Source organism: Vigna umbellata, chromosome 3 (genome assembly GCF_029865625.1).
Source record: "Vigna umbellata cultivar VRB3 chromosome 3, Vumbellata_1.0, whole genome shotgun sequence".
Lineage (NCBI taxonomy): Eukaryota > Viridiplantae > Streptophyta > Magnoliopsida > Fabales > Fabaceae > Vigna > Vigna umbellata.
The window spans coordinates 244,824-261,943 of record NC_142167.1 but is presented as its reverse complement, the minus strand read 5'-3'; the positions used below and the strand labels follow the sequence as shown (position 1 = coordinate 261,943).

The 17,120-nt window shown below is 41.3% G+C and overlaps 1 protein-coding gene across 1 annotated transcript; it reads left to right on the top strand.

Annotated features, from left to right (window-relative positions):
• Positions 1 to 179: 179 nt before the first annotated feature.
• LOC148201310 (organelle RRM domain-containing protein 2, mitochondrial-like) lies at positions 180 to 2,464 on the top strand. The gene is made up of 3 exons (XM_088108563.1): positions 180 to 294; positions 1,956 to 2,024; positions 2,102 to 2,464. Exons 1-3 carry the CDS (start codon positions 180 to 182, stop codon positions 2,335 to 2,337), a joined length of 420 nt encoding a protein of 139 aa, XP_087964689.1. The 3' UTR covers positions 2,338 to 2,464.
• Positions 2,465 to 17,120: the final 14,656 nt, after the last annotated feature.

The following is a 17,120-nucleotide window of genomic DNA, read 5'->3' as shown; positions in this document are numbered from 1 at the left end:
TCGCTATGTCATTGACTGAGGTGGGTTTTTAAGACCCTTTATGCATGCATTAGTTGAGTAATGAGCTGCAGTAAGTGGTTATGTTGTTGACAATTATCGGGTCCCACCGCGTGTCAAATGAATGTATATTTCTTTAACCGTGTCAAAGAATCATTTTTGTTGCTTGAATTTGTTTTCAGATGGCTTTTATGTCTGGACTTCAGCGTCTACTTCGCCAATCCCCACTTCTTCATTCGCACCATGCTTCCATTCGTTTAGCCTCAACTCTCACCTCCCCCAAACTTTTCGTCAGCGGTGAGCTACTATCTCTTCTTTACTCCTTTTCGTTTTCCAAATACCCCTCTTCTATTTGCCTCTTCAATTGATTAAATCAATTGGTTAGTTATGGATGCTAATCGGTCTTCTCTTATTCCATTGTTACTATATATATATATATATATATAGTTGCAATGTGTTATGTTGTTCAATAAACTGTTGTGTGGGTAATAATTTGTTTCTCCTACTAGGTTTGTTTTCAAACTAGCGTTGCAAATTCATCGCACCCATTTTAACATGATATTAAAATCCAACTTATGATTTTCACTTGCCCTAGTTTTATGTTTTGTCGAATTGCAATCCATTCATGGGGGATTTCTCAGAATGACTCTGTTTGTTTAAACATAAGTTATGCCTAAGTAAAAGAGAAGAACACCCTCCTTAGAAAAACGTCTAGTCCCTCTAAAACTTGGGAAGTGCACTTTGGGGATTGTAGCTAGCTTGACTATTTTATACACTTTGATTGATCTTTAGCTGCACTTTTGAGGGGTTGGATCCCTTTGTTAAGACATATTCTGCTGAGCATAATTCATTTAACTGTTGTTTTCTCTTGGTTCTGTGGTATGGAACCTAGATATTGAATGGGGTTTGTTGTACAAGTACCTCTTTTCAAACTTTAGAATCACCTCTAAGGTGTGCATATGGATACAAATATCCCGAGGCAGGAACACACACAACATATTTTTAACTTTGCCAAAAATTAGTCACATTTGGAGTAGTTATTCACTGTCACAAGTGGGTCATTGGTGTGTCCACAAACCTAGAAGCTTTCTTTTGATTAAGGAGGGCAACAAGTTAAGATTATTTGTACTGTTATTTTAAGTGAAATGTCTGGGGTAGTTTCTTTGTCACAATATCCATTTCGTGGTGTCTCTTTTTTTTTCCATATATGTATCTTTTTGTAGGTTTCTTCTTGGTGGAAATCTTGCCCTATAAATCACGCCTGTGTTGTTTGTTTTTATTTGCCTTCTTGTCTGACTAAAGGAATTGTATATCCTCCTCTGTCTTCATTCTTTCCTTCGAACATGCTCCTCTTTTTATTAAAAAAAGCAGTGGTCTAGTGATGAATGTGGATTAGAACATTATAAAACTAAAAATAATTAGTCAAAATTGTTTTCTTCTGCAGTAAAAGAAAAGAGAATCTATGGAACTCGATAGTTCAAATCCAATCTGCAGATCTAATTTGGTTTAATTATATATCTTTGTTGCATCATAAATTTCTGTTCCAAGCAACGCAAGTTTAAACAAGAGATAAACTATAGCTCTTATTTAGGATAATTTCCTTAGAAAACCTTGTTGGATTCCAGCAGTCAAGATTTTCCTTGTAAAGGTTACACTTTTATTTCTGTCTCATGGACACTTCCGTGAACCTTGAATGGACCAGTTTTCTGGTCTATTTGATATGAACTTCAATTAAGTTATATTATACCTTTTGGCCCCATTTGATGTATGAAATCTCTAGGTGTATTATATTATGTATAATGTATGAAGACGTGTATTACAATAACCGATGCATGCATGTAAATTATTTTTCGAATCCTTTTGCTGGTTAAAAAATTTCAATATATTCATCTAACGTGCGATAGTTATATGATTCTGCATTTAACATTTATGAATGTGAATACTATGCATACGGACAGGTCTCTCTAGATTGACAACAGATGAAAAACTTAAGGAAGCATTTTCTTCATTCGGGCAGCTGGTGGAAGGTAATCATAAGTTTTTTCCCTATTACCATAACATGTTTTGCTTGATCTTGAGTTCATTTTGAATTTTCATTATCCAGCTAAGGTGATAACTGATAGAGCCTCTGGAAGATCAAAGGGATTTGCCTTTGTAACTTATACAACCATAGAAGAAGCTGAAAAGGCTAGAGAAGGAATGAATGCTAAATTTTTGGATGGATGGGTTATATTTGTTGATCCTGCTAAACCAAGAGAGCCTAGACCTCCTCAGCAATCACGGCCCCAACCCTCTGAATCAGGTTTCACTGTTAACAAAACAGTTGGGTGGTGTGGTTGAGCACTAAATAAACTTTAATTATGGTCACCATATTTGGATGATTTTTTAGAGACTGATTCAAATCAGCCAATTATACTACAATTTGTTGAGAAATATTTGCATCAAACAGTTGAAATTGACAATTAAACTCTGGGCGCATCATCCAACTTGTTTTCCATGGTATTGTATCTGCCATGTAACTCCACTGAATTCTTGGAAGTTAATTACATTCCCTGATTTTAAAAGTTAATACTTATCTTCTATCTAAACCTTAAAGAAAGCCTTTATGGAGAGCTTTTGGACATTTACATTGGAATAGTAATTTCAAGAATTCTTTGTAGTATATTTTCAAATATAAACGAGAATAAATCTTCTGATCTACTTTACCAGTGCCGCACAACACTCATAAAAAATCATAAAAAATAGTTTCAATTTTGAGTGTTGTGCGACACTGGTAAAGTAGATCAGAAGATTTATTCTCGTTTATATTTGAAAATATACTACAAAGAATTCTTGAAATTACTATTCCAATGTAAATGTCTAAAAGCTCTCCATAAAGGCTTTCTTTAAGGTTTAGATAGAAGATAAGTATTAACTTTTAAAATCAGGGAATGTAATTAACTTCCAAGAATTCAGTGGAGTTACATGGCTGTCAACACCCAATTTCGTCCGGATGGACTACTAAATTTATCTTATTGTATTTTCCTCAAATAAATAAATAAATAAAAAAAGAATGTAAATAAAAAAAATAAAACTAATAATAATAATAAAGAAAACGATCGTCTTTAGCTCGCGCGTTCGCTTCCATCATCTGCATCAAACCGATCGTCCTCTACCAGGCGTATCAGTGACGCTCGCGCGCCTAAACTCAACCGTTCGGTCATTCAGTTTGATCGTACGTTCGTCATTTATGAGCCTCGACCGTTCGGTCACGGTATTTAGTGAGCGTTCGGTCTTCATCTAAATGTTCGGTCTTCATTTGAGCGTTCGGCCTGGCCGAGCGTCCAAAGGACGTTCGTGATCGTTTTCGAGGATCGTTCGTCCTCTTCTTGGGGTGATCGCTCGTCCTTTCTTTGTTCGCCCGTTCGGCCATTTGGTCCTTTCGGACGTTCGTCCTCTGCTTCAACCGTTCGGTCATCCTCAAATCGTTCGTTGTTCGACCGTTCGGCTTTTGTTTAATTTAAGACGTTCGTCCTCGGTCTCAACCGCCCGTTCTTTGCTTTGTTCGACCGTTCGGCCATTCGGCTCTTAAGGACGTTCGGTCATGTGTTTACTGGACGTTCGGTTTTGGTTTCGTAATTGATCGATCGGTCTCATTGTGTTCGGCCTGGTATAACGTTCGGCAATTAGAGTATTGCGACGCTCGTACAAATAGTAAAGCGTTCCTAGAGCGTTCGGTCATTTGTCTTAACGAGCGTTCGGTATTGGTGACGTTACCATCTTCTACCGCTCGTTCTCCCACTTGTTAGCGTTCGGTGTCCTCAGGTTTTCCTTGTGAACGTTCGGTCGTATTTTGGGTTGAGTTTTACGCGTTCGGTCTGTATGGAAGTCACTGTGAGCGTTCGGTTTTGGCGTTTTGGTAACTCTTAAGCGTTCGACATGGACGTGAGATTTTATCTTGTGAACGTTCGGTCCGAGGGTTCGGTTTTTCGTTTTCTGTTTTGACCGAGCGTCCAAAGGTAGTGGTGTGTGTTTTAAATTTGGGCTGAGCATTGGGTTTCTGGAAATCATCTTTCTGGCACATTCATTTTTCGAGTTGTCTGCCACGGCTGTCAAGTGGTCTTTTACGCCATTCAAGAGAGGGAACATTCTTGGGAACATGGGGAAACCCATTATCTTGGGCCTTTCTTCATTGGGAGGAGAACTTTTGACCACGCTCACCCAGAACCATTTTGGAACTCAACGGATTATCTAGGGGAACATGTATTAACAGTGGACAACAGAAGTGAGGGGAAGGGAGGGCACACAAAAAAAAAAGAGGACTTAACCAAAGAAAAGAGGGAGAGACGTTAGAAAAAAAAGGAGTCAGCCACAAGAACATCACTCATCAGTCAGCCACAGGGAATATCACTCAAACAGTACAAGGAACAAGAGGTAGCATTCACAGCAAGGAGAAGGAGGACCGAAGGATTCATCTTGAAGCTGCGGAGGTAAGTTTCGTGTTCGTTTCCTCCAATCTACCGCACGGCTAATTCTCGTCTCGTCTTCCTACGAGCGCTCGTCTTTTCCCGAACGTTTGCCTCCAAAACTGACTTTCAACCTTCCGCTCGGCCAATCCCCATTTCGTTTTCCACACGAGCGTTCGTCTCCAACACCTTGCCCCCCGGCCAAACGGCCTATCTCATTCACGCCCTGCTCATCATCTCCAACGCCTTCATCCTTGTGTCACCGCTAACACCGCGTAACCCCACTCGTATACGCGGCCAACATCCAGCAGCCTTCATCTCCTTCGATCATCTCTTAACACCCAAAAACTCTTTTCCACCGTAACCACCTCAACCCTTTGCCTCTCACCACTTCCATCATCATCACTCTCATCTCCCCAACATCTCTAACATCACTTCCACTTTCACCGCTTTCATCTGTCAAAACCCGAACATAAAAATGGAAAATAGGAAATAGAGAATAGGAGGGTCCATCAGCGGCGGCTTCCAAGGCTGACGGCGTCGCGGTTGGGAATGGATTTGGGGCTTGCCGCCGACGGCCAGAACGGCTTCCAAGGCTGACGGCGTCCCGGTGGTATTTGGGGCTTGCCGGCGACGCAGGAAGTGGTGGCACGAGTGGCTGGGTCGACGGTGGGAAGAGAAGGAGAGGGACCAGAAGCAATTAGCGGTGGTCTGCTTGGAGGAGGCGGCGGCCAGAACTGCTCCGACAGGCGTGAACGGCATCGCCGGCAGTGGTCCTGGTGGTGCTGAGCGTCGTCGGGGAAGCTTCGGATGAAGTAGGGGTCCTCTCGCGGCAGCTGGGACGTGGGCACCGTTAAGGGGAAAAGATAATGTTGATGCAAATGGTTTGAACTTGGAGGAACCCTAATGGGTTTTTCTGAGTTGGGAATAAAGGCTTCGGGCCATATCCCCCTTCCTGGCACACACCAATTTCACGTTTGCACCCCCCCTCTGTTTGGGTCGAAGCCCATTCCGTCTCTACAAACCAAAGGAGCCCCAATTTTGTTCTGCACCCCCGTTTCTCATTTAGGCACCCCCACCATTTGTTTTGTTTTTATCACTTATTTATTTTTATTTATTTATTTTGTTCCCTTATGTAACATCCCAAAATACAGTAATCACTATAATTCAGAATTAATTACAATTAAAAGTAATCATAAACAGTCTTTGCATTAAAACAGAAATAAAAGCCTACTGGCTAATATTTACAGTAGCTGCTCCAAAATAAAACAGCAAATTACAGTGTTCATAAACTAATCAAAATATAAAACAGTTCTGGATAAAATGCGTCTGCAGTACTGTACACAGAACTGTTAAAATACAGTACAGAAATAACTAACAGCTACTATGGATCTAATCTCTACTGCTCCGATTTAACTTCCACTTCTACCAAGTTGGCATCCTCCAAATTTTCTTCTTCCAGCATTGTTTCAAGGGATGCACCACCATCTGCTCACATCCACAACGGATGATCATTGCATTTGACAAGACGGAAGTACATGGACAATAGACAACACAATGGAAAACGCAAGGGTAAGCTTATAATATTTAATTTATACAATTAACACATACGTTCACATGTCAATTCAAGCGTGCAGCACATAAATTATCAATTCGCAATCATAAAATAAATATAAAAGACAGACTGTCCGGACTGTATGAACCATGTAGTTACAAGCGTCCATGCACCCGAGTGGTGTACAAGCCGGGATATACCTAATCAGCTACCACTCGAGGTTAGCCCCTCGCCCATATCTAAGCGATGAACGAAGAACCTCCTGCCATTCCCACGCATGACTACCCCCTTCTACGTGAAGATGAGTATCACGGAATATCAGGACGGACAGCGAGTCCTAACTTATCCAGGTTCATACTTTACCATTCAACATTTCACATTCAACACATCAGAGACGTTCCTCCTTGGAACGCTCTTTAATATCCACTTCCAATATTTTCTTCAAAATATATCATTCGTTCATAATAACCAGTTCTCTTTATTCCCTTTCTCATTTTGTGTTTCATTCCCTTAACATTTTACAACATTCATCCTTTGATCAAATAAAACGAAAGTATTACAGTACTTTTGACCACGCGTTTCTGAATAAAAGAAACGAACCGTGTACTCACTTAATACGTTTCAATACTTAATAATTTGAAAATACTGATCTTTAAAAGAGGTGGATGATACTTAGAAAGATTTTGAGTGTACAGAGTTCAGGTAGAATCCAAAGGATAAAACCAGTAAGAAAATGTTTAGATAAACAACCAATATAATTGAATTTCAGATAAACAGCACTGCCAGTCAAAGAACGAACGTTCAGAATTTCAATTTGGACGAACATCAATTACGTTCGCTCAGAACTCAATAATAAGGACGAGCGTTCAGTTAGAAACCGAACCCTGCTGTGGACGAACGCTAGGTCAATGACCAAGCACGAATCAGCACTAACGCTGGTTATAACCCAAGCGCTTTATAGGACGAGCGTTTCGGTATAGGACCGAACGCCAACTTTGGACGAACGTTCAGTATAAGGACGAACGCTCTCTAGAACTAACGTTCGACATAAGGTCGAACAACAATAAGGACGAACGCTCGACATGAGGCCGAACGTCATTGAGGACGAACGCTCGACTTAAGACCGAACGTCACTTATTTATAAAGTTTTAAATATTGATCTATACTGAGCAGAACGAACGCTCATTCACTCAATTGGGGGACGCTCGTTCTCGAGCAGAATTCATTCCAAATGAATGAATTCCAATCTAAGTCATGTTAACCAAAAACCGAACGGTCTAAGACCGTACAGTGACGAACGACCTTTTAGCAACAGAGAATGATCAGAAAATTTAGATTTTTCACACTTAGCAGAATTTTTCCAGATTTCCATTTTCCAACTTTATACTTCCATTTCAGGTTTAATTCCCTTCAAACATCATCATCATGCAGATTTCAACATTTAAAATCATTCCAACCACACAATAGCCATTCTCCATTCATCCATAATCAACTCAACATGCATTTAAATCAAATTCAACATCAAATATAATTCATACAAGCCGTATCAGTTCATGACAGATTCATCCAAACCAGAATGCATATCAGATATCAGTGATCATTTCTAACAACTCAACTTCATATTTTTCACACATGCAAAACAAACCAGAAATCATATTCCATATCAGTAAACGTTTCTAAATACTCACACATCATGCTTTCCATATATGCATCTCAGATCATAAATCAAACAGTATAAATTAAACATATAAACTTCCCTTACCCGGATTGAAATTCAAACTTGTCCTAGGTGTAGAAATGGCTTTGTCCAACACTTTTTTTCTTATGATCTTGACTCTTCCGAACTAAAATCTAACCAAATTTTACAGAACACTCAGTATACCAGTTTGCATGCAACTAAAAATCCTATTTTCCAGAAACCTAAAGGATGAACTACCGCGAAGAGACTTACCAGGTTGGATTTAATTTCTGTTCGGTCCAAAATGAAGATCAAGGCTGGACGAACTCTCCTATGGTGCTGAAATCGTGATTGGAGAAGAGATATAAGTTTTTACAGTAAAAAGGAAGTTCACTGTTTCAAGAGAGAAGTTGGAGAATATGAAAGGGTGAGTTTCAGAGGTTGAAGATGAGTTCGTGTAAGTGAAAGTGTGTTTTCGAAAAGTCTGATTTTGTTAAACTAACGTTAAAATTTGAGAACTACTCACATGTAGCCACATGCACACCAACTCTGATTTCAGAAACTTCCAACATGACAAGTGGCATGCTTGCATGCAGACTTTAGTGCGTTTTAATGAAATCAGAGAATGATGGGCGTGGTGTTTTGTGCACGTCAGAGGGAATGGGATCAGTCTAGGGAGTGGTTTTAAATGGCTGGGAATGAGGTGGAAAGCATTAAGAGTGATGTGTCAGGATTAAATTGGGCTAATTATTAAGGGTCTCACATTCTCCCTAACTACAAAAATTTTCGTCCTCGAAAATTTAGAACTTACCCGGGAATAAGTGTGGAAACAAGTCTCTCATTGCACTCTCCACTTCCCACGTTGAATCCCCAGTCTTAGCGTCCCATACTATTTTCACCAAACGGATGTCTTTTCCTTTATGCAGCTTGGTGCGTTCATCTTCAATGCGAACTGGTTGCAGTTCCAACGTTCTATCTGGACGCAGTTGAATGTTTTCCAGTTCCAATACATGAGAAGGATTAGATATGTATCTCCTAAGCTGAGACACATGGAAGACTGGATGCAGATTTGATAATTGAGGAGGCAACGCAAGTTCATAGGCTACTGGTCCAATCTTCCTTAAAATTTGATACGGCCCTATGAACTTAGGAGACAGCTTCTTTGGACGCACAACTCTTCCCACTCCAGTGATTGGATTCAGTCTTAGAAACACATGATCACCTGTAGCGAATTCCAGTGGTCTTCTCCTCCTATCAGCATAGGATTTCTGCCTGCTCAAAGACGTTTTCAACCTGTCTTGAATCAACTTAACCTTATCGGTTGTTTGCTGGATGAGCTCAGGTCCAGTTAGCACGTTCTCTCCCTCTTGAAACCAGCAAAGTGGTGTTCGGCATCTTCTCCCATAAAGTGCTTCAAAAGGCGCCATACCAATGCTAGACTGGAAACTGTTGTTATACGTGAATTCCACCAGTGGCAATACTTCATCCCAAGCGCCTAAGTGGTCCAGGACGCACGTCCTCAATAAGTCTTCTAAAGTCTGGATTGTACGTTCAGACTGTCCATCCGTCTGAGGGTGATATGCTGAACTCATCTGCAGCCTGCTTCCTAATTCACCTTGCAAAGATTGCCAAAACCGAGATGTGAATCTCGTGTCTCGGTCAGAAACTATGCTTGAAGGCACTCCATGAAGACGAATTATCTCCTTGATGTACAACTTAGCCAAATTTGTCATTGACATCTTCAGATTCACGGCTAAGAAGTGTGCGCTCTTCGTTAATCTGTCCACGATCACCCAAATTGAATCATGATTCCGGACCGTACGTGGCAGATGGGTCACGAAATCCATAGAATTGCTGTCCCACTTCCACTCTGGGATCTCCAATGGTTGAAGCAATCCTCCTGGACGTTGGTGTTCTGCCTTAGCACGTTGGCAAGTCAAACAAGATGCCACAAAGCGTGCAACATCACTCTTCATCCCAGGCCACCAGAACGAACGCCTGAGATCTTGGTACATCTTAGTCATACCGGGGTGTATGCTAAGACGACTATGGTGCGCTTCCTCCAGTATAATTCGTTTCAGCTCGCCATCATTGGGAACGCACGTTCTGCCAAGGTAACGTAGCATACCGTCCGTCCCAGCATTAAACTCCTTGGCTTTGTCTGTACCGAGAGCACCAAAGATCTTCACCATCTCCTTATCTTCACGTTGCTTCACCCAGATACGATCAAATATGTTACTGGATATTCTAAGGTTACAGCACTTGATACTACTTGGCTCCAATTCAAACTGTAACCTTAGATCTCTGAAACTCTCCACTAAACTCAACTCTTTCACCATCATCAACGAGGCATGAACTGCCTTCCTACTAAGGGCGTCTGCCACTACATTAGCCTTCCCGGGATGATAGAGTAACTCAAACTCATAGTCCTTCAAAAATTCTAACCAACGCCTCTGCCTCATGTTCAGCTCCTTCTGATCAAATAAATATTTGAGGCTCTTGTGGTCACTGAAGACTTGGAATGTTGATCCGTATAGAAAATGCCTCCAAATCTTCAATGCAAAAACGACTGCTGCCAGCTCTAAGTCGTGCGTTGGATAGTTACGTTCATGAATCTTCAATTGGCGAGACGCGTACGCTACTGCCCTTTTCTCTTGCATAAGCACACAGCCCAAACCTTGATGAGACGCATCACAGTACACTTCAAAGGGTCTGGACGTGTCTGGAATGATCAGCACAGGAGCGCTTGTCAACTTACGCTTCAGCTCTTGGAAACGTTCCTCACACACATCAGTCCACGCGAACGGCTGATCCTTCCTAGTTAACTGGGTAAGAGGAGCCACTATCTTGGCGAACCCCTCTATAAAGCGTCTGTAGTAGCCCGCAAGTCCAACAAAACTCCTCACCTCAGTGACCGAACGCGGGCTCTTCCAATCTAACACTGCTCTCACCTTTGAAGGATCCACTGCAATGCCTCCAGCCGACACCACATGCCCCAAAAACTGGATTTCCTTCATCCAGAATTCACACTTAGATAATTTTGCATACAATTCCTTCTCACGTAACACTCCAAGTACCAGTCTAAGATGTTTCTCATGCTCCTCTTCGGTCTTGGAATAGATGAGAATATCATCTATGAATACAACTACGAACTCGTCCAAATAGGGCCTGAAGATGCGATTCATGTACTCCATAAACACGGCTGGAGCGTTCGTCACTCCAAATGGCATCACCACATATTCATAATGTCCATACCGTGACCTGAACGCTGTCTTATGGATGTCTTCATCTTTAACTCTGATTTGATGATAACCGGATCTCAAATCAATCTTTGAGAACACTGCAGCTCCATGCAGTTGATCTAGCAAATCATCTATCCTTGGTAAAGGGTATTTATTCTTGATGGTCAGCTTGTTTAATTGCCTGTAATCTATGCACAACCGAGAGCTGCCATCCTTCTTCTTCACTAAGAGTACAGGCGCTCCCCATGGTGACACACTCGGTCTAATGAATTGTTTCTCCATAAGCTCCTCAATCTGCTTCTTGAGTTCAACCAATTCCGCAGGTGCCATCCGGTATGGCTGAACGGATATAGGGGCTGCCGTTGTCACCAAATCAATGGTGAATTCAACTTCTCTAACAGGAGGCAACCCTGGTATCTCATCTGGAAAAACGTCCATAAATTCCTCCACAACTGACGTTCTCTCTCGACTGCCAATAGCGTACGTTCGTTCATGTCTCAAATCTCCAAGCTCTTGGTCTTCATGCGTCATGATGAGAAAACAGCTTGCACCTTCCATTATATCTTCCTTCAACTGGCCAAGCGTTACTGTTAACTCTTCTTCTTCATCATTAGGAAACACCAATTCCTTGTTACCACAATCTATAAGAATGTGATTGGTGGTCAACCAATCCATCCCTAGAATCACCTCCAACCCTTGGAGAGGTAAGCAAATTAAATTCACCTTGTAACTACGTCCCTCAACCACAATAGGACATCTAATGCATACAGTAGACGTCCTAATCTCTCCAGCTGCCGGGGTAGAAACCACCAGGTCGAACTGCATATTCCTCTCCACTAATCCCAATTTCTCAACACACGCCTTCGAGATGAAGGAGTGAGTCGCCCCCGAATCAAACAACACATGACAGGATACTCCACACAGCAAGCATTCACTGGTTATAAGGTTACCTGAGTTAGCTGCTTCCGCCCCAGTTATTGCATACACACGACCCGCTGCTTGTGCTCTACCACCTCTCGGTTGATTCCTTCCAGCAACAGGTGGTCTCGTCACTGCCCGTCCACTCATATTACACTCGTTATTTGAGTGTCCGTTCCTTCCACAAAGACTGCAGTACTTTCCTCCAGCTAGTTGAGGGCATGCATTTCTATAGTGTGGTCCTCCACACCGGTAACAAATAACGTTCCCTTGTACAGGCTGTCCAACAGGAACGATCGCTTGTGATCCGCTTGTATTAGCTGGTTGGTTTGGACGAGCGTAAGGTAATCTTCTTTGAACAGAACCTCCTCTGGACACTATTGGTCCCCTACTCACTTGTTGCTGTTTCTTATGTCGTTCAGCCTCTGCCATGTTCTTCTCCAACACCTTAGCCCTCTCAACCATGGCAGGAAATGTCCTTATGCACAAGCTTGAAATCATGACTTTCAAGTCACTCCTTAAGCCGTTCTCAAACTTCCTACACTGCCACTCCTCGTTGGTGGCCATCGTATAAAACCGAACAAGGTGCTTGAACTTGTTGGTATATTCTGAAACTGTCATCCCACCTTGAACCAGTTGTAAAAACTCCACTTCCTTCGCAAACCGTACGCTGTCAGGGAAATACTCCTCGTAAAACTTACTACGAAATACTTCCCAAGTGACAGGACGTTGAGCTTCTACCAGAATAGCTCTTGTGCTCGCCCACCAATGGCTTGCTTCCCCAGTCAACAAATATTCTGTGTAAGCCAACCTGTTCTCGTCCGGACACCTCTTTGCGTTGAAGATTCTCTCCATGTCCCCTAACCATTGGTCTGCCTCATCAGGGAGGCCCTTTCCATTGAATTTAGATGGATGGTGTTGGAGAAAACTCTCCAAACTCCATTCGGCATTTGGTTGGGCAGCGTTTGAAGAAGATGCTCCAGGCGCACCTCTAGTTGCAGCCAGTATCTCCATCAATTGTCTTTGCGTGTTTTCAGAATTAACACGCGAAGCCTCCAAACCTTGCATAGCAGCTTGGTTTTGCTGCATCAAGGTAGCATTCTGCTCCAGTAACGTGGTATTCTGTTGATGCAGTCTTTCCACCACGGTTTCCAACAATCTAGTGTTGCTGGATGTCTCGGACTCATTCGGTTGAGGAGGAGGAGGCAATCTAGGTGCCATTTGTTCTCTGGATACAGAGAAAACAAACTAACGTTAGTTATGTTCAAGAGTTAAAATAAAGTAACTCATTAAACATACAATAAGCACACAGCAAAACACAGTGCACTCATAACCCTACAGTGTCCTTTAACAAGAACAAAACTGCTCTGATACCAATAAATGTAACATCCCAAAATACAGTAATCACTATAATTCAGAATTAATTACAATTAAAAGTAATCATAAACAGTCTTTGCATTAAAACAGAAATAAAAGCCTACTGGCTAATATTTACAGTAGCTGCTCCAAAATAAAACAGCAAATTACAGTGTTCATAAACTAATCAAAATATAAAACAGTTCTGGATAAAATGCGTCTGCAGTACTGTACACAGAACTGTTAAAATACAGTACAGAAATAACTAACAGCTACTATGGATCTAATCTCTACTGCTCCGATTTAACTTCCACTTCTACCAAGTTGGCATCCTCCAAATTTTCTTCTTCCAGCATTGTTTCAAGGGATGCACCACCATCTGCTCACATCCACAACGGATGATCATTGCATTTGACAAGACGGAAGTACATGGACAATAGACAACACAATGGAAAACGCAAGGGTAAGCTTATAATATTTAATTTATACAATTAACACATACGTTCACATGTCAATTCAAGCGTGCAGCACATAAATTATCAATTCGCAATCATAAAATAAATATAAAAGACAGACTGTCCGGACTGTATGAACCATGTAGTTACAAGCGTCCATGCACCCGAGTGGTGTACAAGCCGGGATATACCTAATCAGCTACCACTCGAGGTTAGCCCCTCGCCCATATCTAAGCGATGAACGAAGAACCTCCTGCCATTCCCACGCATGACTACCCCCTTCTACGTGAAGATGAGTATCACGGAATATCAGGACGGACAGCGAGTCCTAACTTATCCAGGTTCATACTTTACCATTCAACATTTCACATTCAACACATCAGAGACGTTCCTCCTTGGAACGCTCTTTAATATCCACTTCCAATATTTTCTTCAAAATATATCATTCGTTCATAATAACCAGTTCTCTTTATTCCCTTTCTCATTTTGTGTTTCATTCCCTTAACATTTTACAACATTCATCCTTTGATCAAATAAAACGAAAGTATTACAGTACTTTTGACCACGCGTTTCTGAATAAAAGAAACGAACCGTGTACTCACTTAATACGTTTCAATACTTAATAATTTGAAAATACTGATCTTTAAAAGAGGTGGATGATACTTAGAAAGATTTTGAGTGTACAGAGTTCAGGTAGAATCCAAAGGATAAAACCAGTAAGAAAATGTTTAGATAAACAACCAATATAATTGAATTTCAGATAAACAGCACTGCCAGTCAAAGAACGAACGTTCAGAATTTCAATTTGGACGAACATCAATTACGTTCGCTCAGAACTCAATAATAAGGACGAGCGTTCAGTTAGAAACCGAACCCTGCTGTGGACGAACGCTAGGTCAATGACCAAGCACGAATCAGCACTAACGCTGGTTATAACCCAAGCGCTTTATAGGACGAGCGTTTCGGTATAGGACCGAACGCCAACTTTGGACGAACGTTCAGTATAAGGACGAACGCTCTCTAGAACTAACGTTCGACATAAGGTCGAACAACAATAAGGACGAACGCTCGACATGAGGCCGAACGTCATTGAGGACGAACGCTCGACTTAAGACCGAACGTCACTTATTTATAAAGTTTTAAATATTGATCTATACTGAGCAGAACGAACGCTCATTCACTCAATTGGGGGACGCTCGTTCTCGAGCAGAATTCATTCCAAATGAATGAATTCCAATCTAAGTCATGTTAACCAAAAACCGAACGGTCTAAGACCGTACAGTGACGAACGACCTTTTAGCAACAGAGAATGATCAGAAAATTTAGATTTTTCACACTTAGCAGAATTTTTCCAGATTTCCATTTTCCAACTTTATACTTCCATTTCAGGTTTAATTCCCTTCAAACATCATCATCATGCAGATTTCAACATTTAAAATCATTCCAACCACACAATAGCCATTCTCCATTCATCCATAATCAACTCAACATGCATTTAAATCAAATTCAACATCAAATATAATTCATACAAGCCGTATCAGTTCATGACAGATTCATCCAAACCAGAATGCATATCAGATATCAGTGATCATTTCTAACAACTCAACTTCATATTTTTCACACATGCAAAACAAACCAGAAATCATATTCCATATCAGTAAACGTTTCTAAATACTCACACATCATGCTTTCCATATATGCATCTCAGATCATAAATCAAACAGTATAAATTAAACATATAAACTTCCCTTACCCGGATTGAAATTCAAACTTGTCCTAGGTGTAGAAATGGCTTTGTCCAACACTTTTTTTCTTATGATCTTGACTCTTCCGAACTAAAATCTAACCAAATTTTACAGAACACTCAGTATACCAGTTTGCATGCAACTAAAAATCCTATTTTCCAAAAACCTAAAGGATGAACTACCGCGAAGAGACTTACCAGGTTGGATTTAATTTCTGTTCGGTCCAAAATGAAGATCAAGGCTGGACGAACTCTCCTATGGTGCTGAAATCGTGATTGGAGAAGAGATATAAGTTTTTACAGTAAAAAGGAAGTTCACTGTTTCAAGAGAGAAGTTGGAGAATATGAAAGGGTGAGTTTCAGAGGTTGAAGATGAGTTCGTGTAAGTGAAAGTGTGTTTTCGAAAAGTCTGATTTTGTTAAACTAACGTTAAAATTTGAGAACTACTCACATGTAGCCACATGCACACCAACTCTGATTTCAGAAACTTCCAACATGACAAGTGGCATGCTTGCATGCAGACTTTAGTGCGTTTTAATGAAATCAGAGAATGATGGGCGTGGTGTTTTGTGCACGTCAGAGGGAATGGGATCAGTCTAGGGAGTGGTTTTAAATGGCTGGGAATGAGGTGGAAAGCATTAAGAGTGATGTGTCAGGATTAAATTGGGCTAATTATTAAGGGTCTCACATTCTCCCTAACTACAAAAATTTTCGTCCTCGAAAATTTAGAACTTACCCGGGAATAAGTGTGGAAACAAGTCTCTCATTGCACTCTCCACTTCCCACGTTGAATCCCCAGTCTTAGCGTCCCATACTATTTTCACCAAACGGATGTCTTTTCCTTTATGCAGCTTGGTGCGTTCATCTTCAATGCGAACTGGTTGCAGTTCCAACGTTCTATCTGGACGCAGTTGAATGTTTTCCAGTTCCAATACATGAGAAGGATTAGATATGTATCTCCTAAGCTGAGACACATGGAAGACTGGATGCAGATTTGATAATTGAGGAGGCAACGCAAGTTCATAGGCTACTGGTCCAATCTTCCTTAAAATTTGATACGGCCCTATGAACTTAGGAGACAGCTTCTTTGGACGCACAACTCTTCCCACTCCAGTGATTGGATTCAGTCTTAGAAACACATGATCACCTGTAGCGAATTCCAGTGGTCTTCTCCTCCTATCAGCATAGGATTTCTGCCTGCTCAAAGACGTTTTCAACCTGTCTTGAATCAACTTAACCTTATCGGTTGTTTGCTGGATGAGCTCAGGTCCAGTTAGCACGTTCTCTCCCTCTTGAAACCAGCAAAGTGGTGTTCGGCATCTTCTCCCATAAAGTGCTTCAAAAGGCGCCATACCAATGCTAGACTGGAAACTGTTGTTATACGTGAATTCCACCAGTGGCAATACTTCATCCCAAGCGCCTAAGTGGTCCAGGACGCACGTCCTCAATAAGTCTTCTAAAGTCTGGATTGTACGTTCAGACTGTCCATCCGTCTGAGGGTGATATGCTGAACTCATCTGCAGCCTGCTTCCTAATTCACCTTGCAAAGATTGCCAAAACCGAGATGTGAATCTCGTGTCTCGGTCAGAAACTATGCTTGAAGGCACTCCATGAAGACGAATTATCTCCTTGATGTACAACTTAGCCAAATTTGTCATTGACATCTTCAGATTCACGGCTAAGAAGTGTGCGCTCTTCGTTAATCTGTCCACGATCACCCAAATTGAATC